The 22,817-nt window shown below is 41.4% G+C and overlaps 2 protein-coding genes across 4 annotated transcripts; both read left to right on the top strand.

Annotated features, from left to right (window-relative positions):
• Positions 1 to 8,481: 8,481 nt before the first annotated feature.
• On the top strand, positions 8,482 to 11,325 carry LOC135168919 (general transcription factor II-I repeat domain-containing protein 2-like). Of its 3 annotated transcripts, none has more exons than XM_064133539.1 (3): positions 8,482 to 8,664; positions 8,962 to 9,099; positions 9,179 to 11,325. In XM_064133539.1, the coding sequence occupies exon 3, from the start codon at positions 9,189 to 9,191 to the stop codon at positions 10,854 to 10,856; it is 1,668 nt and encodes a 555-aa protein (XP_063989609.1). In that variant the 5' UTR covers positions 8,482 to 8,664; positions 8,962 to 9,099; positions 9,179 to 9,188; the 3' UTR covers positions 10,857 to 11,325. The 3 variants fall into 3 exon arrangements, with proteins under 3 accessions (XP_063989609.1, XP_063989608.1, XP_063989610.1); XM_064133540.1 differs by having other exon boundaries at positions 8,642 to 8,664; positions 8,968 to 9,099; XM_064133538.1 differs by having other exon boundaries at positions 8,482 to 9,099.
• Positions 11,326 to 11,345: 20 nt separating this feature from the next.
• Positions 11,346 to 12,698, top strand: LOC135168922 (uncharacterized). The gene is made up of 4 exons (XM_064133545.1): positions 11,346 to 11,621; positions 12,098 to 12,233; positions 12,398 to 12,441; positions 12,523 to 12,698. The coding sequence occupies exons 1-4, from the start codon at positions 11,474 to 11,476 to the stop codon at positions 12,576 to 12,578; spliced, it is 384 nt and encodes a 127-aa protein (XP_063989615.1). The 5' UTR covers positions 11,346 to 11,473; the 3' UTR covers positions 12,579 to 12,698.
• The last annotated feature ends 10,119 nt before the right edge of the window (positions 12,699 to 22,817 follow it).

Raw genomic sequence — 22,817 nt, 5'->3', positions numbered from 1 at the left:
AACTCCTACAAAAACTGCCTTCTAGACATCTTCAACTCCCTCCTTAACTCCGGCCAATTTCCAGATTCATGGAGAAAATTCTTAGTATTCCTCCTCCCCAAAAATACCCCGGGCAAATTTCGTCCCATAGCCCTTGCTTCCTGCACCCTGAAACTTCTCGAAAAACTAATAGCCAACCGCCTCATGTGGTGGCTAGAAACTGAACATGTCCTGCCCAATAATCAGTTCGGTTTCAGAAAACTCTGATCCTGCGCTGACAACCTCTCTATCTTAAGCACTGAAATCCTTACAGGTTTCGCATCCAACCAATTCACTGCATGTGTCTTCATCGACATAAAGGGAGCATTTGACAACGTCAACCCCCTCACTTTATACAATGACCTAGCCCGTATAGGAATTCCCCAAAAATTAGCTGACTTCGTCTACTTCCTACTAGCTTTCCGCCAACTCTACTTCGTGACGCAAGATGAGCTTAATGGCCCCTACCCTATGGACAAAGGCACAGGCCAAGGACTAGTCCTTAGCCCCATCCTATTTAACATTTATACTTCCTTCCTACCCCAACTCCACCAGTTCCAGGCTGAATCTATCGCCTTCGCCGACGACCTCGTAATCTTTTCTCGCAACTCCAACCTCTCCTCTTGTTTGGAATCTGTAGAAGAAGCAACTAACTCCATAGCCAAGCATCTATCTGACAGAAACCTTGAAATCTCCCCCGAAAAATCTCACCTAATCATCTTTTCTAAAAAACACTTCATCCCTTCCGACCACCACATCTCTATCAACGACACCCTCATTCAAGCCAAAGAAACCACCAGATTTCTTGGGGTCACCTTAGATTTCCGGTTCTCCTTCTCCCCTCACATCTTAGCCTTAACCAGTAAATGTACCAAAGTTATTTCACTCATCAAATCCCTCAGAAAAACCTGGTATGGGGCACACCCCAATAACCTCATCACCTTCTACAGAGGTCTAATTCGGAGCTCCATAGAATATGGCAGTCACATCCTTCGGTACTCAAACTTCTCTCATTTCGACAAGCTCAACAAGCTTCAATACAAAGCTCTCCGTTTTGCTATTGGTCTTAGAAATTCTACCCCCACGAACGTTATCCTTGCTGAAGCTGCTGAACCCCCTCTAAATCTACGTATTTCCCAACTTTCGAATAGGTATATGGCTAAATGTCTCTCCCGATCACTCCACCCTGCCCTCGACAAACTCGCCTCCCTACACTTGATCCTTTCTAGGAAAAACTCCAACATCCATAACATCAAGACCGATTTCCCCATTTATCGCTCGTACACCAAACTCCTACATCACAAGCACCGAATTCACTCCCACTCCCTAGCTACCCCTTACCAATTTCCGTTCTCTCTCATCAACTCCCCGCCTCTAATCAACACTTCCATTGGCCATTCCTTAAAGAATGCCAAAAACATAACTGCCACCCTGTCTGATGAGTTATCTAAAAACAACCTTGACCTCCACACCCAAATTTACACTGATGGGTCGAAAACATGTGAGGGCTCCTATGTGGGCTTTGCAGTTGTTGTTCCCTCCAAAGATATCATCATCAAACACAAGATAACTTTTTATGCCTCGATATTTACAGCGGAAGCCCTAGCCTTACTAACTTCCCTCCAAACCATTGATTCCCTTAAAATCGAACGCTCCGTTATCCTCTCAGACTCCCTCAGCGTTCTGACAGCTCTATCCCATCTTTCATACCAAAAATCTTCCTCTCATATAGTCTATGAAATCCTCGAACTATACTCAAATCTCTCCCTCAATGGATACCACATCTCTCTCATCTGGATTCCCTCCCACGCGGGAATCCCAGGCAATGAATTAGCCGATCGTCACGCCAAAGAGGCTATTTCCAACGGCATCTTTCACAACGCCTGCATCCCCCACTCTGACTTCAGAGAATCTTTCTCGAGGAGCCTGAAAGCCAAAACCGCCAAACTCCTTAGAACCCAAAGCATCCGTAAAGGCTCCCTCTACTTTAAACACTTCTACAAAGGTTTTCACCCCCCCTGGTTCCACTCCTTAGGTATTGACAGACCCCAAATCTCCTCAATCTCTAGAATGAGATCCAACCATTTCAACCTCAACGACAGCCTCTTCCGCAAAAATATAGTCAACTCTCCACTCTGTGAATGTCACCTTCCCGAAACCCTATCACATATTTTCTGGTTCTGCCCCTTATATATCAATGAACGCACCCCCTTTGTGAAAGCTTTGAAAAAGTTAAAAATTTCCTCATTCAACATCCTAAAGCTCATCTCTCATCCAAGCACCAAAGTTGCCTACCTCATTCACAACTACCTAAAATCTATCCACAAATCAGTCTAACCACTATTTCAAATCCTTCCCGCCTCCTAACCACACTGCCTCACTCCCTACCTTACCACCTCCCACCTATTCACATGTAACGTTCCTACATTGGGAACAACGGCCAAAAGACTTGTAGTCAGAGCCAACCAAAAAATTAGAAGAAGAAGAAGAAGATTTACAGCCCAACGAGCGCAAAGAAGTTTCACTTCAAAAACATTCCGGTAACGCACAGGACTAACTCCCTCCCCACTTTCGACTTATCCCTCGGACAGCGGGACTGCTACTGAGGAATTGTCGAGTCGGCTGACGGGCAGACACCCCAGCATTGCGTGTGACGGCCTATCTCTCCTGGGGTGAGGTACTATGATGCCGCTGGCGTTACTCAAACCCCCACAACTCGGCCTCAACTTTAGTCAATCCTTTGATCCTAACCATCACGAGGGTTACTTGGGGAGAGTCAATCATCTAAAGGGTCACTAGGGGGTCGGTCAAGTCTCACAAGCGTTTCAAGGGTGACTTGGGGAGAGTGACACTCCAAGAAGGTTATGAGTGGCACTAGGGGGTAGCTCAAGCACCACACGGGTCAGTGGACGGTCGTTCAAGCCTCACCAGACTAACTTGGCAGGGGCTCAAACCTCACGTATGTCACTAGAGAGATGGTCATGCATCGCGAGGGGGACTAGAGAGTTCGTCAAACAGTACAAAGGGCAATGGGAAATTGGTCAAGCGTCACGAGAGCTATTACGTGGGCGATCAAACATCACCAGCGTGACCAGAGTCATGAGGGCGTTGGTCAGGAATTATGAGAGGCACTTGCGGCTCGGTCCAATGACACCAGGAGTACCAAAGAACCGGTCAACCGTCACCAGCGGCTCCACAGTAACTGGTGAGAGTTAAGGTATGATTTAGGAAGGTATTCTAAAGTGAAAAACAGGGTACAAGGTCCCGTAAGCGCCACGAGGGCGCGCGGCGGTCACTTTTACCTTCCCCTCAACTCCTGGTCATCCCCACTCTTCTAAGCTGTTCGGCGCAGAGATTATTTCTTAATGCAAAATGATTTTAGAAAGTACGGAAAAATGTAAAAAAATTTTTTACAAAGAAGAAAATAAAGGGAAAACACAAAAATAATAAGAATCATTGTTATTTTTTGTTTAATTGACTATCTCTTTCCCCATGATTTTCCCACTCATTCCCGCGAATTGGTGAACTATTCCATAACGAAATATAGAATAATGTATTTTTTTGATTGATTACGAATAATGGGATCCTAGTAATATTCAAAATAATGTGAGTAAATTCATTGATTCACCTATAAACAAAAATGGTTTTTCGCGAAGGGGCATTGGAGTGTGGGAAGATTTGTTTACGATTCGCGATCACTCGTTGTTTTATCCGATCGAGACATGTAGGAATCGATTTACACATCGTGTGCGAATCAAATCTGTGAAAATGGTGAAATCTTGTTCAATTGTGAATTGTAAAAACTCATCGTGGGACAGTTATCGGTTTATGTTTTTCACGTTATTTATTTCTTTACGCTTCCAGGTTTGCAAATCATAACGATTGTCCATCCCTCGACTTAGTGGATTAGGCCTACGGGGATACCACTTTGAATAAAACGCGTCGATGACTCTACCTCTTGGGTGACGTGGAAAGAGTCTCCCTGTAAATATGTTATTTGTGCGAAAATGGAAAATCGTGAGCGAGAATGGATCAATGAATGAATAGATTCTTTAAAAAATCACCATTTATCCTTTCTTTATCCATGTTTTTCATCCTAATTTTCTGATTTCCATGCCAACCTTTTGTTGGGAGAAATTGTAAAAAAAAAAAATTGAGTGCCTTCGCCGAGATTCGAACGCTCCACCGCAGAAATTGCCGAGTGGTGGGGACGAAACGCGCGTGAGGGGAAGACGGTGTACAGCGCCGCGCACGGCTTTCGGAGGGACTTGTCCCCTGTTTTCTTGTCGGCGACATCAAAGCTTGAGAATACCTCCCTAAATCATACCTTAGTGAGAGTGTAAAATATTACGTAGGTCCTTAGGATGATGGTTATGCATAGTTACTCTTGTGATGCTCAGTAAATTTTATGACGCCTGAATTCCGGAAAATTTGTGATATATGATTACTCGAATATCGATTCATAGCAAGCAAAAGACCATGTACATCTATCATTTAATCCTGCGGATTAACCCCATGGGAGAATCGCCTTCAGGAGGTTTGGTGCATATCTTTGAAGCTGGCAAAATAAGGCATTTCAGTTTCAGCTCTTACACATTTGGAATGAATAACGACACTCGCATTGTCGTGAAACCCGTGCTCCAGAATCAGGAGGGAAGAACCTTCTGTATTCGAAAGAGGATTTTTTACCGTCGAATTCGAAAAAAATACTGTTTCCCCGCGAGACCGAAGTGGTTCGTTCTGTAACGGGATTTTTTAACAAATTTGGCGCATCAATCACAATAAATACTTATTGATTGGGACAAGGCTCTCTAAAAATTAATTAGTCTGCCTTTCATCGACTTTTTCGGAATTTGCTCGACCTGTCCGAGCGTGTGAGGGTTGGAACCCAAATGCTTAGGGGAAGGGAAAAAACGCACTTGTGACAGCACAGGGTAGACACGTGGGAAAAACTTTTAATCGGTCTATGAGATCTGCATTGCATTGCGGATTCTCACATCAGTCTGCTATCTTTATTCTTTATTCCTTCGGAATACAAATTCGTTCGGATACTATAGTATTAATGTGGGATTTTGCGGTTAGAGTCATTGCTGAATTGGCATATCATGGACCATAGTCCTGTCTCCACAGCCTAGTATCCTGAGCGACCCGAGTCTCTCCGCGCCCCTTCGTTTTGTGAAGGAGGACTACAAAGTGGGTGTGTTGCAAACTTCGTGCATTGTACTTGTGTATTTTGACAAGACCAACGTATTGCAAGTGATTTGATTGATCTACTACAATTTGTAATCATCCTGTATTCTGCCGGACCGGAACCGAATGTCAAGTTTAAGCGTTTGAGTTTTTAGAAGACGAGCAGAGACTCCCGTTTCATGCGTTTCTGGGCTTATTAGATGAACTGAACCCGAATATAATGGCAGATTTGGTCTGGGTGCACCCAAAATTGTGATTCCCACAACAGCTACGAAACCCATAGATACCGTCGACTTTAGCGAGAAAGCAAGTCATTCCCCTGCAAGCGTTGCGAATTGTACTCGTGTAGTTTGGTAAGACCAATATAATACAAGCGGTTTGATTGATCGGCGAGAATTAGTACTCAAGTTATATGCCGTCGTATCGGAATCAGATGCCATAATTATATGATTGAATTTTTCATCCTGAGAATCGATTGGGGGAGAACAAAACATCGTGAGGTTACTTGGGGAGGCTTAAATATCATACGCATTGGTTGGGAGAGAACAACATGTCGCGAGCATCAGCGGGAATAATTGGTTAAACTGAAGACAGATATGTTGGATATTGTTGGACACTAGCAAATTGGCTATTATATGATGGCCACTCTACTGCAGTTCAGACTGTATCCGGGCCTGCGAAGATTCAACCAAAAGGTTTTATCTACGTCGTTAGGGAATCGCAGCCTGCACAATAACTTTAATGTATGATTAAGTATTACATTGTCCAGTACATTCGTTGAATGCAAATAATGGATATTTAAGCTTTAAATTTTAAGAGATTTGTTATGATAAACCACCGAAAAGTTCGTGATGAATCATGGAGAATGTTGAGATCTTCCGATTATTTATGAATGTCTCCATCATGATAGAATCACAGAGAATGTTGAAGACTTCTTATTTTTAAGGACAAAATAAAGCACATAGTTCGAACTAATATACAATGAACCATCAATGACCTGTCTGTCCGCTATTTACTCGATATCACCTTTTTTAACTAAACAGATGTTTTTATAAAAAAATCGGAATGACCCTCCTTAAATTGAAAATTCACGAGTAGGATAGAACTTCTTTTGGCAAACGAATTCAAATAATGATTGAAGATAAAAATGATTGGCAATAGATGAAAATTAACGTAGTATGAATAACGCGGCACGCGTAGCGTATGTGCTCATGCGCACTCGTCCGTCAGAATAATATTCTTTAATTAATTAATATCCCATAAATGATGATTGATAGACTAATGACAATGGATTATATATGACCTACAAACAATTTTCAATCCAATGACAAGGTTACTTTTGACGTTCAATCGAAAAATCAAAAATGGGGTGCTAACTTTTGCTCGAAAAAGTTTTTAATTAATAAAAAAATAAATGTTCACTATCAAAGCGAATTGATCGAATATCAATGGTTTTCAATGGACCTTCAAAGGGCCCGAATGGAGAAACTGATCAATTTTTACCTATGTGGAATTAACTACCTGGGGCTGTGGTGTTACGTCCTACCCAAGTTACTAGCAGGACACTAGCGCTGTTTGGATTATTGAGCGCCAGATTTTGAAAACGGGATCCGTGAGCCGCTAAACCTCTGATGAGGACTCCACCGAAGTTGATTGGTTCAGGTTGAGATCAATTGAATTAATGAATAATTCAATAATAAATAATAACACAAGTGCTTAAGAGAGCACATTAACACGTTTATTTATTAAGATCAAATTTGAGGAAAAGAACTTCACACTGGAACATATAATCCGTAGACTTTAATTAAACTAATGGAGAGAAGCTTCTAGCAGAAGGCTTGAAAAAGAACTAACTTATCTTAGTCTTAAACTCTAAGGGTTGGGTCCAGTAACCCCCACTAGTCCAAAAGTGGCGCACGCAACCCTGGCCCAAGGGAAAGGGGCATATTAAATCATAAGAGAAAGAGGGAAACAAGGAGAGCGCGTGATGTCACAGTTTTCCTCAGAGAATTCCAGGATTCTCTGTTCAGCAGGACAATGGACAAAGGAAAGCTCACATGTGTTAAACACATAAGACAGAGAAATGTCTGAAGTAAACAGTACTCGAGTTTTATGACTTCAGACCGTGACTTTTGAATTTACTTTGTCTTTATATTTTATGTTTTCGAGGAACTGCCTTTCTGCAGCGCGTTTGGGAGAGTAATAAATTTGGATTAGAACTCGAATACTTGACACTTGATTCTACGTTTTTGTGGAATGGTTTTCCTCACGCCCGTAAATTTATTTCTCCCTTGTTCATTGTCCCGTTGTTTTTTTTTGGCATTCCTTCTGATTTTCTAAAATTCCATATGGCGTTGATTTATCATTTTGCTCTTTATAACATTTTCAAAATTCGTGGATCAAAATGGCCGATAAATAGTGCCATCTATAATATTCAACCCCAGGACATCACAGTGGTCGGGGGGGCTCCGTTTGTATTTTTACAAATGTACAAATGATGAACAGTAGAGAGAATTTTCAAACGGTGAGAGCACCACTTTGCAGGGATTCAACTGTCGAGACAGAAAGCTAGGCTGTACATGAGGACCCAGCGCTACATGTACAGCTTACCTTTTTGTCTCGACAGTTGGATCCCTGCACACCGGTGCTCTCAACGTTTGAAAATTCTCTCTACTGTTCATCATTTGTACATTTGTAAAAGTACAAACGGAGCCCCCCCCCCAGTGGTCAGTTCGCAATCAGCGTCGCGCGCGAGAAATGAGAGGTTGGCAAAAGTGTCCTGGAAAGTGCGCTGAGAAGACAGAGAAGAGCAAGGAAAGAGAGAACTAGGGGAATCCCTAGTTCTCTCTTTCCGTGCACCATGGCGAACTTGGAGGACGCCGATTACGAGCTGATGGATTTTGAGGATGAATTGGTAAGTAAAATACTTAATTTTCGATCAGTGCGGGATTAGAAAAATTATTTTTTGTTCAGTGATTTCAGTGATAAATGAAAAAATAGTAATGCATAATTTGGCATTTCATGGCGGTTGACACCTTTTTCTATTTTTTTCATTTATCCTTGGAAATAAACAGATTTTCTAAAAAAAAAAGCCTCTTTACTGCACCCTAAAATATAAAATGTATTTTGACAATCGAAATACGCTATAGTTTTCCAAAACGAGAGATGTTTCAAAAATAATTAAAGAAAATGTCTTATTTTGAAAATAATTAAGAAAACAAATTATTCACCCAAGAAAATGCACAAATAGTCTTTTTCATTACATTTTTAGCTCGTAGAAGGTGCTAATACATGAATGTATTGATGTGTAGGGTATTGCTGTCCTACGACTAACCCACTCTTATTGCCAACTGCTTAGAGCAAGGGTGGCCAACCCGCGGCCCGCCGACTGTCAACTTGTGGCCCGCAGATCCGAGTAAAAAGATATTAAAAACTATAAAAAATTAATTACCAAAGGTAAAATTAAATAATATTTATCAAAAAATGTATTTTTCAAAAAACGACTAATATCTCGGTTACTTTTAAAATTCATAAAATAATTCATTTTCAAGATTTTATTAAAATAATTTCCATAATTTAAAGTAAGTAATTGATTCCTCACAAATTTCCCGCAGTACTTTATCCCCACAGTTAGTTTAAATTCCCCACAAATTTCCCACAGTAAGTTTAACTTCCCCGCATTTTGGGGGAATCCCCTCACTATGGCAATAGAGTGATGTGACGGCACTCTCAGTAGAGAATTTCTCGACCAAGTTACAGAAACGCACTACAGATCAGTTCACGGGAAGCTCGCAACGCTATCGGTTGTTTTACGTGGCGGTCTACGAGTAGGTATATTAGTGACGTGCGCATTCGATTGCGATCTATCAAACGCTCTTACTATTCGTTTTGGTAAGTAAAGCCAACTCTTTTAAATGAATCTGTGATTATTGTCGTTTTAGTTTAAATAAATTTATTTTATTTGTTACAGTTAACCTACAATGGCGTCAACAAGTAAAGAAATTGGACCAAAGAAGAGAAAAGTGACCGAAGAATTAAGAAGTTTTCAAGACAGATGGACTGATAACTATTTTTTTGTGGAATTTAAAACAAAACCAATATGTTTAATATGCAATGAATATGTTTCTGTTATGAAAGAGTACAACATTAAACGGCACTACGAAACTAAACATGCAAATAAGTTTGATCAGTACAAAGGAAAGTTTCGGAAGGATCAAGTAAAAAGCTTGCAAATAAAATTTTCTGCACAAGAACAAATATTTACAAGAGCAACGTCAGAGTCAACGTGTTATGTAAAAGCGAGTTATGCAGTAGCTGCAATACTAGGAAAAAAATCGAAAGCTTTTTCAGAAGGTGAAATTGTTAAGGAGTGTTTAGAAAGTGTCGCTGCAATTATATGTCCAGAAAAGAAGAAGGATTTCTCGAAATCAAGCCTATCTCGTGAAACTATCACAAGACGTGTGGATGATATGGGAAAACATATTGAAGATAAGTTAAAAAATCGTGCATCTGAGTTCATATATTATGCTCTGGCATTGGATGAAAGTACAGATATGACGGATACCGCACAAGTGGCGATCTTCATTAGAGGTGTTGATCCCTCTTATAATAAAATGGAAGAACTAGCAGCTTTGTTTCCACTTAAGGATACCACCAAGTCACGAGATTTATTAGAGGCCGTTCAATCAACAATCAATCGCTTTTCGTTGCAACTAAACAACTTGTCGGGTATAACAACTGATGGTGCTCCAGCAATGGTTGGGAAACACGAAGGTTTGGTAAAACTGATTGAAAAAGAGGCTTGTAATGTTGGCAATATGTCAATGCTAAATTTTCATTGCATTATTCATCAAGAGAATTTGTGCGCCAAATCTCTCAAAATGGACCATGTTATGAAGGTAGTTGTCAAAATAGTAAACTTTATTAAGTCAAAAGGTTTGAATCACCGTCAGTTTCAAGAATTTCTAAAGGCCTTGGAATCAGAATATAGTGATGTTATATTTTATGCTGAAGTAAGATGGCTGACCCGTGCAAAAATGTTGAAGAGAGTATTCGAGTTGAGGCAAGAAATAGAATCTTTTTATGAAAGCAAATCAAAGAGTATTTCAGAGTTTCAAGACAAAGAGTGGGTATCCGACTTTGCATTTCTGGTAGATATAACAAGCCACTTAAATGAACTCAATACTCGTCTACAAGGCAAAGATCAACTGATAAATGACATGTATGACCTTATTTCTGCGTTTCAAATGAAACTTGAGCTTTGGGAACAGCAGCTACGAACTAAAAACTTCACTCATTTTCCTACACTTTCAGAGCAACCTGATATAACATCGGAGACAGCGGCTGAATACGCATCTTTGACATCTGATTTAAAAAACGAATTTGAAAGCCGATTTCAAGATTTTAAAAAGTATCGTCTGTTTTTTTCTGCTTTTGCAACACCATTTTCTACGGACGTAAGTTCCTTGCCGGCACATTTACAAATGGAATGTTGCGAAATGCAATGTGATTCACAGCTAAAAGAGAAATTCAATCAGGTTGGCTTGGAAGAGTTTTATAAAGACTATTTTGACAAGGAAAAATATCCCGCGTTTTACAAACATGCTCTGTTCATGATTTCATTGTTTGGAAACACAATACATGAGTGAACAACTTTTTAGTAAGATGAAGCATATTAAATCCCAAATGAGAACACGGATTGCTGACGTTCATCTAGAAAACTGTTTGCGTGTAGCAACGACTTCAGTCGAGGTTAACATTGATGAGCTTAGTTCAGCTAAGCAAAGTCAGATATCTCATTAATTTAATTTTTTTAATAAATTTTATAATACTAAGAAATTTGTTTTATTTTTGTGCATTGTAGCTATTACATTAAATTAGTAGTGCGGCCCGGTGCGAAGTTCTATTTCCGAATTTCGGCCCAGCTGCCGAAAAGGTTGGCCACCCCTGGCTTAGAGTATACTATTAATTATATGTTTTTTAGCTACTTTTGGCCCAAAACCGGGCCGCTGGGCTTTCGCCGCCACTGACAGCAGCAGCAGCAACAGCAACAGCAGCAGTAGCAGCAGCAGCAGCAGTAGCGGCAGCAGCAGTAGCAGTAGCAGCAGCAGCAACAACAAAAAGACCACCACCACCACCACTGCCACCAGGGCGGAGACCACCAGCAGCACCACAGCAGCAACGTGGTCTGTCAAGGGGAAGTGGAAGTCGTCTTCAGGACGATCCCCTTCGCCTGATTCAAGAGTTGCAGAAGAAACTGGACACTATGCAGCGGCAAGTGCAAGGAGATTGGCCTGAATATACAGAGAGGCCCCTGAGGAGGAACTGGGGGAGGGTGGAGGAGCCCGAGGCAGGCGTCACGGAGAGAGGAGAAGGCGCAGAGCAGGGAGGCACCTCGGGGAGAGGAATGCCAGGTAATGTGAAATAGGAGCCTCATTCTGAACCTGTGGAGATTTTCATCTTGCGCACTATTATTGCAGCAAACAAAGAGCTTCTTCAAACGAAACTCTGCTGTGTACAAAACTGAATGTCTCATGCAGAACGAGTTCTGCTGACATCCGCCAACAGTCCAGTTCTGTAGATGAGTTGAGATTTGTGTAGAGCAGAGTTTTGTTGATGAAAATTTTCATTGCTGCAATAATGAGTGTCTTGCATGACGAAAATTCTCACATGTTGAGCATGAGGCTCCAAGTCTGCTTGGCACATCCTTTTTAGCACAAATCTTTCCAGTGATGTCATCAATGCGATTGAATTCCATGCATATCAAAAAAAGCTATGGACTTCGACCGTATTTCTAACATCAAAGGAATGATTCGTGTAGGAAAGGCAGTAAAATCATTTCCCATCTAATTTTTCCTGCCTAACTTTCCTTGAATCCCCTCCTTTTTAGATATTGGAAAGGCCAATACAACCGGTTCCGCCGGCCTCCCCGCGGTGACGGCGGGGGTGGGGATGGGGGTAGGTTTGGGGGCATTCAGATTTATTATCAACAATGACGGATGGAATGGCCCCTCTACTTCTTCCAGGTAAGAATATTCCTTCATGTGCGGTAGATTTTGATTGATCATTATCTGAGCGAGGAGAAAATTTGATTCAACTCATATTTTATGGAGTGGAAAAATTATTCCTTCACTTTGTAATGAATGTTTAATGAGCAATGTATTAATGCAGAATTCCCCTGATATTCCAGCATCCTAGTCCCGGCCTGTGTTCTTCTTGCATCTATTCATTCCAGTAAGGATAAATAATCATAAACTTCGTTTATTGATTCAAAGGAATATTCGAATTAATTTGTTGATTTTTTTCTGTTCGCAGGTTTTCATACATCTCAGGATCCATTGGGAGGACTATTTTTGATTTTCTTCAACTAGAACTATCCTTAACGTATAATTAAATTCTAAATCTAAAACTAAGTGAATTGTAAAAAAAGGTAAAGATAAATATTGTAAAGACAATAGTTGTTAATTAACATTTATTGAGTAAAAGAAAAAAACTTGCATCGACTTTGGTTTGACTTTTCTTGAGAAAATTGGGTTTGAGTTCCATCCCATTCGTTCGCTCCTATCGCCATCTGATATTGAAAATCAGAACAATAACTATCGGCGGTAGATGGCGGGATGTGTCATTTCCAACCTCCAATATCGACATTTTCCAATCTAAGATCGAATTGATCATTGATAGAAATTCACCTGTCAAATCGTCTGAATTGTTTGATGTTACGATACAACATTGATCATTAATCAGGTAAATACTGCCTATTCTACTTAGTTTTCCATCTTAGATCAGCTGTAATTATAATATTGAATGATCATATTGGATGAGTCTTGAAATGCGACAAGTTGAAAATACTGTTTAATTTTAGTCTAGAGAGAGTTAGACCAGGTAACAGATGGACATTTACTAAAAGAAGTGTAAAATCTCCTGGCCATGTTGAAAAAATGCTTGAACTCCCCCCAAAAACAAAAACGAAAAATGTTTTGGTAAAAAAATGCGCCAAGCATATATTTCGATGTTGCTCATTTGAAAAACCAAATTGAAAAAAAAACTTGAAACAACAATTATTCAAAAATTGAAGCCACAATTATGGAAATTTGAAGAAAATACACAAACAAAAAAAGACGCCAAGCTCATTGATTGAATTTACCAGTGGAGAAAGCTGGTGATGATAGGAGTCTATAAATCGTTTTGAGTTCTCAAATACTCGACTCAAATCGAAAGGGGTAAAAAGTCCATTGTGAATCAAAAAATTATTCAGCAATATGCTCAGAATCAACGTACTTGGCGCGGTTTTTCCTGATGACCTAGCCTATTTGGATATGCGATCTTTCCTTTTTTCGTTAAAAACCGCCCGTGACACTTGACCTGAGCAGTGCTGACCCGTATAGCACTGCTGACTGAGAAGTTTCTCGTAAGAATCTTTCATCTCTATGCATCAACTATGGAACTACGATAGTTTGTGTCTGGAACACAGTTGAATTGTAGAAAATTCGCTAGTCCGATTGTCTGTTCGACAAGATTATCAAACTCATAGACCTTTTCACGATAGCCAGATGGAACTTTCAGCTCAATTTTTCTCTTTGTTGATTCCTCTAGAATTTCCAGACTGAACGACAGTTCTTGTAATAGAGGAAAGTACTCTGTTATCGCTAGTTCTAAAGAGAAAATGGTGAGTTTCGAATAAACCGCGCCAAGTACGTTGATCCTGAGCATATTGCTGAATAACATTATGATTCACAATGGACTTTTTACCCCTTTCGATTTGAATCGAGTATTTGATGTAAGTGCGATGTCCTTTGTAAGATATTATGGGGCTAGTCTTAGTCAAGATATTCATAGAGAACTCAAAACGATTTATGGACTCCTATCATCACCAGCTTTCTCCACTGGTAAATTCAATCAATGAGCTTGGGGTCTTTTTTTATTTGTTTATTTTTTTCAAATTTCAATAATTGTGGCTTCAATTTTTAAGTAATTGTTGTTTCAAGTTATTTTTTCAATTTTTGTTTTCAAATGATCAACATCGAAATATATGCTTGGCGCATTTTTGGACAAAAACATTTTTTGTTTTTGGGGGAATTCTAACTATACATTGCTTTGCTGTTTTAATAGCTGATGTACATCGCGTAGTAGTGAAAAAACTGTTGATGAATATAGGATTCAGAGGCGAGCCAATCACTCCACGCAAATAAAATCCTAGAGATATGGGGGAAAAAAGAGCGAGGATTGCAGAAGGAAAAAGACGCTTTGAGGAAACTAGCCAACGACAAAACATTCGCCTTTATTGGCTGATATCGAGTCCTTCATAGTAACAGAAATTTTGGCGGCAACAGATCAACATAATGGTATACCATCAAGATGACGACGGTGGACTCTCAATGATAAATTGATCGCTTTGGCCATTTATAAACGTGGGTTGAAAACCTACCGATATCTGGCATTCCCAATTCTATGACCATTCTTCAAAAGGATACTGCGACTATTGACCTTCATTCCAATGAATACAGGTATTCATGTAGATATTTGGGACCGTCTAAGATGTTCTGATGTTCGATGGAATGACTCGGAAAAAAGGGGTCTGTTACAAGTAAAAAACAAAAACGATGGCGGGATATGAGGATTATAACGATGAGGACCGAACATCTGCGGTGTCGTAAATATTCATGATTTTGGAGAATATGTTTTTATCGTGCGACATTCCGTCCAGACGTTGAGAATAACGTCTAATAAAATGTAATATAGACGAAGAGAGAGGGAGAATCAGAGAAACAGAGAGGGAGGGTAGTGGGCCCTTAATGGGCCCATTCCGCTGATGTCAGGGCGAAAAACCTTTTCCGACCAATTAGAGAACGCAGAGACGTTACCTGTTGGGTGATGTTGCCAGGGTTTACCGAAGAGTGGGGAGCGACCTTGAACATCCCGAAAACAACTCGAGAGAACAGAGGAGAAGCGATGTTTGAGTCAAGACGCGAGTAAATCTTTAAGTGTTAGTTTGTAACGTGGTATTTTACCAGTTATTGGTCCTCGACCGTTGCGCGATTTTAGAGACCTCCACCAGGCGGGAAGTCACCTTCGATGACGAGAGTTCGAGGTGAGAGTGATGAGCTGAGGTATTCGTATTATTTATTTTTTTGTTTTGGATTCAAATGACGCGCCACCGCGTTCTCACGGAGGACGTCATCGAGGGTCCTGGAGAAGCTGGGAGATGGCGGTAGTCGCCAGGATACCTGAGAGGATGAAGGAGCGGATTGGTTGGCCGACAGTGGAGCCACGATCCCGGGGCAGGTGCCCGGAAGTGACGCAGGGGTCGACGAACTCCGGATTTTGGCTGATGATTGGATTTGCAATGTGGTCAATGAGGGAGCCACAATCCAGCTATTCATTGACACGGAAGTGACGTCTCACCAGAGCACGAGGTCCCGCGATTAATGGGGATATAGGACTACGTTAATCAGTAGGGTTACTAGTCGCATGGGTGGTAATTAACGCACGTATGATGTGGTTAATTGAGCCTAGTTGTAGTTGATGGCACATGCGCCATAATTAGTGGGCCCGTTGCGCATGGCTGGTCGTGGGGGATTGGTGGGAAATGACGATGATCACCCCCCCCCCCCCCACTCATAATCGCCTGAAATCACCAGGTTGCCGACCTGTTGCGGATTTTCACGTGGCGAGGGAAATCACTTCCTGTTTGGTGGACAATCAGAGCAGACCTGTGTAAATTGTGTGGTGCCACGGACGCCATTTCGCCGAGTATCCCTTCGAGGCTGTAAAGCATTTTGTGAGGACGGATCTGAGGAAGTGTGGAGGTTCAGGGTGAGCGTGGTGGCCATTTCTTTGATTTTTCTTTGGAATTTATGTAAAGATTGTGGGCAGAGATCCCGGTTTTGTCGGTGTTTTATACACCTGGGTCCTGCGGACCGTTAGTGGAATTTTTCTGTCCAGGGATCTCTGGCCACTTCTCTCAGCGATTTTTGAGCTATCTCTCTCGCTCGGCAGATTGTTTTAACATTAGTTTTACTGGATTTTCGTTAGTTAAATGTCGGGGATGAGTATTGCGACTTCTGTGTGATGATTTGCGTCGCAAACTCATCAATCTCTCGCCATCGAATTCGAGTCTGATTTCTTTTATAGTTTCAAGGTCGCGTGACCTCTGGATTATTGTGTATTGATTGATTGGAATGTCGGTTGGTCGAGGTCACGCAGCCTCATCGATTTTTGCGTTAACGCTTTGAGTCACTGGATTCTTTTGACCGAAATTATACCGTTTAGATTCTGATTCATTTATTTGACTGTAATGGGGTTTCGTGACTCCGTCGTTTGAGTTAAAGTATGTTTTATATTCTTGGACCCTAGCAACTTGCGTCTTGGAACGCGGTTGTTCATTTAATATTTATTGTGATTCATTTGACCGTTTTGATATCTATGACTTGATTTTCCTTGTTGGCTGACTTCAGAAGAGTTTTAATTGATTTTTTTTTTTATGGGACAACAGTGACGTGAACGTATGATTTAAACTGTGTGTGGAATGTGTGAAATAAATAAAGAATGAATGAGTGAGTGCTTTGTTATATTAGATGTTTGTGCACGTGTGGAAGAATATGACTCTAGTGGACGTTAAGATTTGTTTAGATGCTAAGACTTTAATGTATTTTATGGGTTTGTTTAATATAAGAGATGTAAGGAAAAGGAGACGTGTGTCTCGAACATGAAAGATTTATGTTAGTTGTGTTTTAAGTTTTGAGGATTTGTTCTATGGCATAATGGTGAGTGTTGTCCGGCCATGTGGGGTCGCTCATGGGACAGACCCTGCATTGTTGAAGGACTCAGGGAGGAAAACTTATGATGAAAAAACGGAGGAAAAGGCAGTGCATTTTCGGGTGTGAGCTGCGGTATGAATTTAGTGTTCAGTTTATGTTGTGACCTGACCGCGGACGCGTGAGGATACTTTTCATCCTCCTAGAGTAATTTGCTTGTATTTAACTTTTTACAATATTCTGTAACCTTCGTAAAATAAATTAATCATTTATCCTTTAATTTGATATTGATCCTACAAATTGGGGGCTCGTCCGGGATCATTTCAAGGGATTTGTGATTTGTTTTAAAGAGGGTTCAGTGAAGTTTCAAGAGTGACGGATTGTCCCTGTGGAGTTGTCATCAAGGTGCAGTGATACACAATCGGCAGACGGCCACACGTTGTGAATTTTTTGTGTAACGCAATTACGGTGATAAAATGGCAGATCCCGCAGTGTTGGACAATTTCGACAATTTGACGGTTGAGGAGTTGAGGTGCAAACTCCAAGTGCTGGGTTTATCAACCAAAGGTGCGAAAGCTGTTTTGTTGGAGCGGTTGAGACGAGTTGGGTCACAACGGGATGTTCCCCAGGACGACGACGTGGAAGAAGAGGACGAATATGAAGACAATCTAGAATCCTTGAGTGTGGGCGAACTCAAATCTAGATTACGTGAACTTCAATTAAGGGTGACTGGAAAGAAAGCTGCACTGATAGAACGAATACGGTCAGCAGGGTCGACGGACAAAATCATCACACCTGTGAAAGACAACATGCAAGGTGAAACCTCACGGACGAGAGAAGGGGACGTTTTGGATCAACTCAGGACGAAAGAGTTGAAATCTCGTCTCCAAGGGCTTGGGCTGGAAACCACGGGCAAAAAGGCGGATTTGCTCGCAAGGTTGAAAGGCCCGCTGATCAAGTCTGTTGAAGCCGATTCAGCCAGCAGTGATGGTGATTCGACGAGTGACAGTGACGATGAAGATGAGGTGCACAATGGTGGTCGTCAACGACGAGTGTACCGTCAACGTGGTCCAGTGATGAACAGTGATGTGTCCCGTTATCCGCGCTCTATGCTGACATTTAAGGATGTCGAAGACGCACTCGAGAGATTCAGCGGTGACGGAAGTCAGAACATTTGGCGTTGGTTCTGCACGTTCGAGGAGACCGCGGAAATGTGTTCCTGGTCTGAGGCACATAAAGTGATCTATCTGAAGAAGCTGTTAGACGGACCCGCAAAATTATTTGCAAATTACGAATGCCATGCCAAGGAGTGGTGGAAGTTAAAGAAGCGGCTTATCAAGGAATTCTCCAACACGGTGAACAGCAAACAGGTGCATGAGCAGCTCAGTAACGTGAGGAAGAAAGGTGATGAGTCGTATGAGGCTTACGTTTACCGAGTTTTAGAGATGGCCAGCCACGGTGAAATCGAATTGGATGCAAAGTTGCAATACATCATCGATGGAATCCAGGATGAGGAAATTAATAAGTTAATTTTATACGGTGCGACGACGGTGAAAGAATTGCGGAAAAAATTGAAGCAATACGAAACCCAGAAGAAAAATGCGAAAGCAAAAGTGAGTGCCCAGTTAACCCAAAGGAATGATAAGACGGACAGGATGAAAAAGACGAATCAGGTACGAGATGTTGAGAAAAATAAGGCACACTGTTTTAATTGTGGCAGTACGACGCACTATAGCGATAGTTGTCCGGATAAAGCCAAGGGGCCTCGATGCTTCAATTGCAACGAGTTTGGACATGTGTCTACCCAGTGTCCGAGAGAGAAAAAACATTTCAGGAGTCAAGCAGGTAGAGAGGAAAGGGAAGAGAAGCCCCGCTGCGATGCGCTGAACGCCAAGGACAAAAAAACTTACAAGCAGGTCCAAATTTTGGATAAAGAGGTAACAGCTGTATTGGATTCAGGGAGCGACCTACATCTGGTGCGGTCAAGTTGTTACGTGAGGCTGGGAGCTCCGCAACTTGACCAGAAGACGATCTTTTTTGACGGTGTCGGAGCTTTGAATCGACGTACACTTGGACGTTTTAAGGCGGATATTGTGATCGACGACCTGAAGTTCAGGTTCGATTTTGATGTTGTTCCGGATAATTTTCTGGGGAGTGATTTGTTAATTGGTGCCGAATTATCTGACTATGCTGAAGTGCGAGTGAAACACAGACAAGCTGTTTTGAAAAGAATTGACTCTGAGGAAGATTTAATTAAAGCCGATGACCCTGGACGGAATGAAGTGTTAAATATAAGTGTGTGTGAAGACAATATTAGTGATTATGACATTTCGATCCAACATGTGACTGATCCGAATAGTAAGAGTGAGTTACGCGACATAGTGGGGAGTGACACGCCGATCAAAACCAAGGATACGGGTGTAAAAATGAATATAGTGATACAGGAGGAATCACCAGTTTTGCAAAATCCACGACGACTCTCAGCTGACCAGCAATTAAGACGATTGATTGAGGAGGAAGCGAGGCAGAACATCCTGAAGGTCCAGGAAGAGAATAGGACTTTAAACCGGAGAAGGAAACCGGCTAAGAGGTACGCGGTTGGCGATTTAGTCGCCATTCGGAGGAGACAGTTTAGAAGGGGCCTTAAGTTGCATCCTAAGTTTTTCGGCCCATACAAAGTAGTGACAGTGATGAGGAACAATCGTTACCTGGTAGAGAAGGTTGGAGACCACGAGGGTCCCAATCGCACGAGCACAGCGGCCGATTTTATGAAGCCTTGGGCTAAGGCTTCTGGACATTATGACGAATGGTTCAGTGATGATGAGGTTGACTTGGATGGAGATATCCATCCAGTCTAACCTGGTATCGAGGCCGATACCTGTGCAGGATGGCAGAGTGTGGAATGTGTGAAATAAATAAAGAATGAATGAGTGAGTGCTTTGTTATATTAGATGTTTGTGCACGTGTGGAAGAATATGACTCTAGTGGACGTTAAGATTTGTTTAGATGCTAAGACTTTAATGTATTTTATGGGTTTGTTTAATATAAGAGATGTAAGGAAAAGGAGACGTGTGTCTCGAACATGAAAGATTTATGTTAGTTGTGTTTTAAGTTTTGAGGATTTGTTCTATGGCATAATGGTGAGTGTTGTCCGGCCATGTGGGGTCGCTCATGGGACAGACCCTGCATTGTTGAAGGACTCAGGGAGGAAAACTTATGATGAAAAAACGGAGGAAAAGGCAGTGCATTTTCGGGTGTGAGCTGCGGTATGAATTTAGTGTTCAGTTTATGTTGTGACCTGACCGCGGACGCGTGAGGATACTTTTCATCCTCCTAGAGTAATTTGCTTGTATTTAACTTTTTACAATATTCTGTAACCTTCGTAAAATAAATTAATCATTTATCCTTTAATTTGATATTGATCCTACATGTGTGTGCGATAACGCGTGATCGATTTCCGGGGAGTTATTTATTTGATTTTTTTTTATTATTGTATCGAGATTATTTTCTTTATTTTTTTTATTTATTAAACATTGTGATCCCCGATCATTTTGACAATTGCGTGGTTTTTTTTTGTTTAAAAGTCCCAGTTGCATCCCCCTTTCAGCTTTTGATTAAGTGAATCTCAACGGACCGAGCTGCCGGAGTTGTTCAAGCTGAGAGCGGAGGAGTATTTTTTGTACGGTGGTCATTCCGTTTTAATGACCTGGCGCTTAACGGATTTTGCTGATTTGGTGGAGGGGTGTTCCGGTGCCAGAGGGCGGGCGGATGGACGAAGGGTTCCGCGAGCCTTCGAAAATACGTCACAAGTTATATGAAAATTGGAAATGTACTTTCAACTAGAACAATTAAAGTGAAATAATTGTTCAAGTGTTTGTGAAATTTTCTCCTGATTATTTTTTTCATTCCAATTTCAACCAATTAAATGGTGGCATTTCCCGTCACGTGGTACAAGTAAGAGGGTTTTACTTGGGATATTTTTCGGATAGTTCCCTGTTTGTTGCTAAGCACTGAAAATGTCCGATAAACAATTTGTACGCGTTTCAAACCCCAAAACTGTCATTACAAAAAATCAAGTTCAAAGACTTTATCTCGACATGAGCGGATTTGGAGGAGAATCCTTGGAGATTATTGATCAAAAAATTCGAAATAATGTTCCTAATAATACAATGAAGACAAAATCCACAATTTGGAAACAATTCTCTGCATTTTGTGCAGACAGAAAATATACGCTGGAGAAGCCACAACTACGAGTGAAAAACCATACTATATGACGTGAAATGCCACACATTTAATTGTTTGAAATTGGAATGAAAAAAATAATCCAGCCAAATACCCCTCGACCTTCAAAATTAATCGGATATTTCCCGAGAGTTTCGTTGCGTAGCAACGAGAGGGATAAGTTTTTCTGCGAAACTTATCGCGATTAGTGCTACGCAGGGAAACTGGAGGGAAATATCCGATAATTTTCAAGGTCTTGGGGTATTACTACTGAAAATCCTTTCGGAATGATCCCACACATCTAACATTGCGGATTATGCATTCGTCTCAATGCTGCAGGATGTAGGGTCGAAACGGTGGAAGGACGCGATTGCGTTTTATTTTTCTGCTGGAACGACACTAACGAAACGGTTAAGAGAAATAATAATAATTTCTTTTCCTTTGGAGTTACGTCCTATGTTTTACACCTCCTCCTTCTACTCCTCTCTAAAAATAGGTAATAGACTCTGAATAACGTTCCAAACTTACTACTGATGTTCTAATATTCTGCTAGTACAAATATTGTCACGACGTAAGTATGTGCGAGCTTTTTGTGGCGCTACCAGGCATTTGAGTAGTACACTATTTACTTATTTAATTATGCATTTGTTTGGTCTCATTTTGTACCTCATACTTTCTCCGCTAGCTCTTCGTCTCTCTTATCCCTATTTGTACAGATCCTCTCTCTCCACGTCCCCTTGAGTATTTATAATTATTCAGTCTATTCACTGAGTTGCCATCAGCTCCTCTCGTCGCTGTCTCGTCTCTTCTTCTTTCTGCTTCAGAATCCTTTCTATTTCCAGTAGGCTCATGCACCATGCCCTCAGCAACCCTCTTAGCATTTTCACTAGTGTCTTTGGCCCCCTTTCGCCTTCGTCCCTTTCCAGCCAGCTTCTCAATCATTCGCGACTGTTCTCCGTCATCTCTTCTTGCATTCTTTCACAGCTCACAACGTGTTCCATCGATTGTGTTTCTCTTCTGCAGCCTCTGCAAAATTGATCCACGAATACCTTTTTCCTCTCTCTTGAGACATTCCCATATCTCCATCTCACCCACCCAATTTTCTGCCATAATTGCAGCTTCCTGTCCTTCCAGTCGTCTTGTAGCCTCGTGTCCTCCGCGATCTCTCCAGAGTAATTGCACTAGCTCGACCGCTTTACGTTCTCCCAATCTGTCTGTGTGTCCTGCTGCTCCCAGATTTTCGTTACTTCCTTCATTCTTTCCGTCAGGCTTTCTTTTTCCTGAGTCGTTTTCAGTATTTACATCCAACTTCCGTCTCCTGCTCCGTTGAATGCTTCCATCACCATTTTACGCTACGCTAAGGGATTTCCGTTCTTTATTCCCTTTAGCTTCTCCTTCATGCACTTCGTCGTCAGCGGCTCATCCTTCATTTCATTGAATGTCATCAGGTAATTGATTGTCCGTCGTTTGGAGTCCATTTCTATGCTTCTCTTCCCTGCTGCTAGCTTCCATACGTAACTTGGTGTGTTTTTCGCAATTCCATATGTCCCTTGTGGCGTCTCCCGGTGCTCTCATCTCCTCCATCTTCATATATCCATTCCGTCTAATGCCGCCGTTTTTATTGTCTCCATGTGG

Source organism: Diachasmimorpha longicaudata, chromosome 13 (genome assembly GCF_034640455.1).
Source record: "Diachasmimorpha longicaudata isolate KC_UGA_2023 chromosome 13, iyDiaLong2, whole genome shotgun sequence".
NCBI classification, from domain to species: Eukaryota; Metazoa; Arthropoda; class Insecta; order Hymenoptera; family Braconidae; genus Diachasmimorpha; species Diachasmimorpha longicaudata.
This window is presented reverse-complemented; position numbering and strand designations above follow the sequence as displayed.

Coding starts and splice junctions, on each gene's coding strand:
- LOC135168922 (XM_064133545.1), top strand. CDS start 11,474: ATGCAGCGGCAAGTGCAAGGAGATTGGCCTGAATATACAGAGAGGCCC. Junction 11,622..12,097: donor CTCGGGGAGAGGAATGCCAG/GTAATGTGAAAT, acceptor CCTCCTTTTTAG/ATATTGGAAAGGCCAATACA. Junction 12,234..12,397: donor GGCCCCTCTACTTCTTCCAG/GTAAGAATATTC, acceptor CTGATATTCCAG/CATCCTAGTCCCGGCCTGTG.
- LOC135168919 (XM_064133539.1), top strand. CDS start 9,189: ATGGCGTCAACAAGTAAAGAAATTGGACCAAAGAAGAGAAAAGTGACC.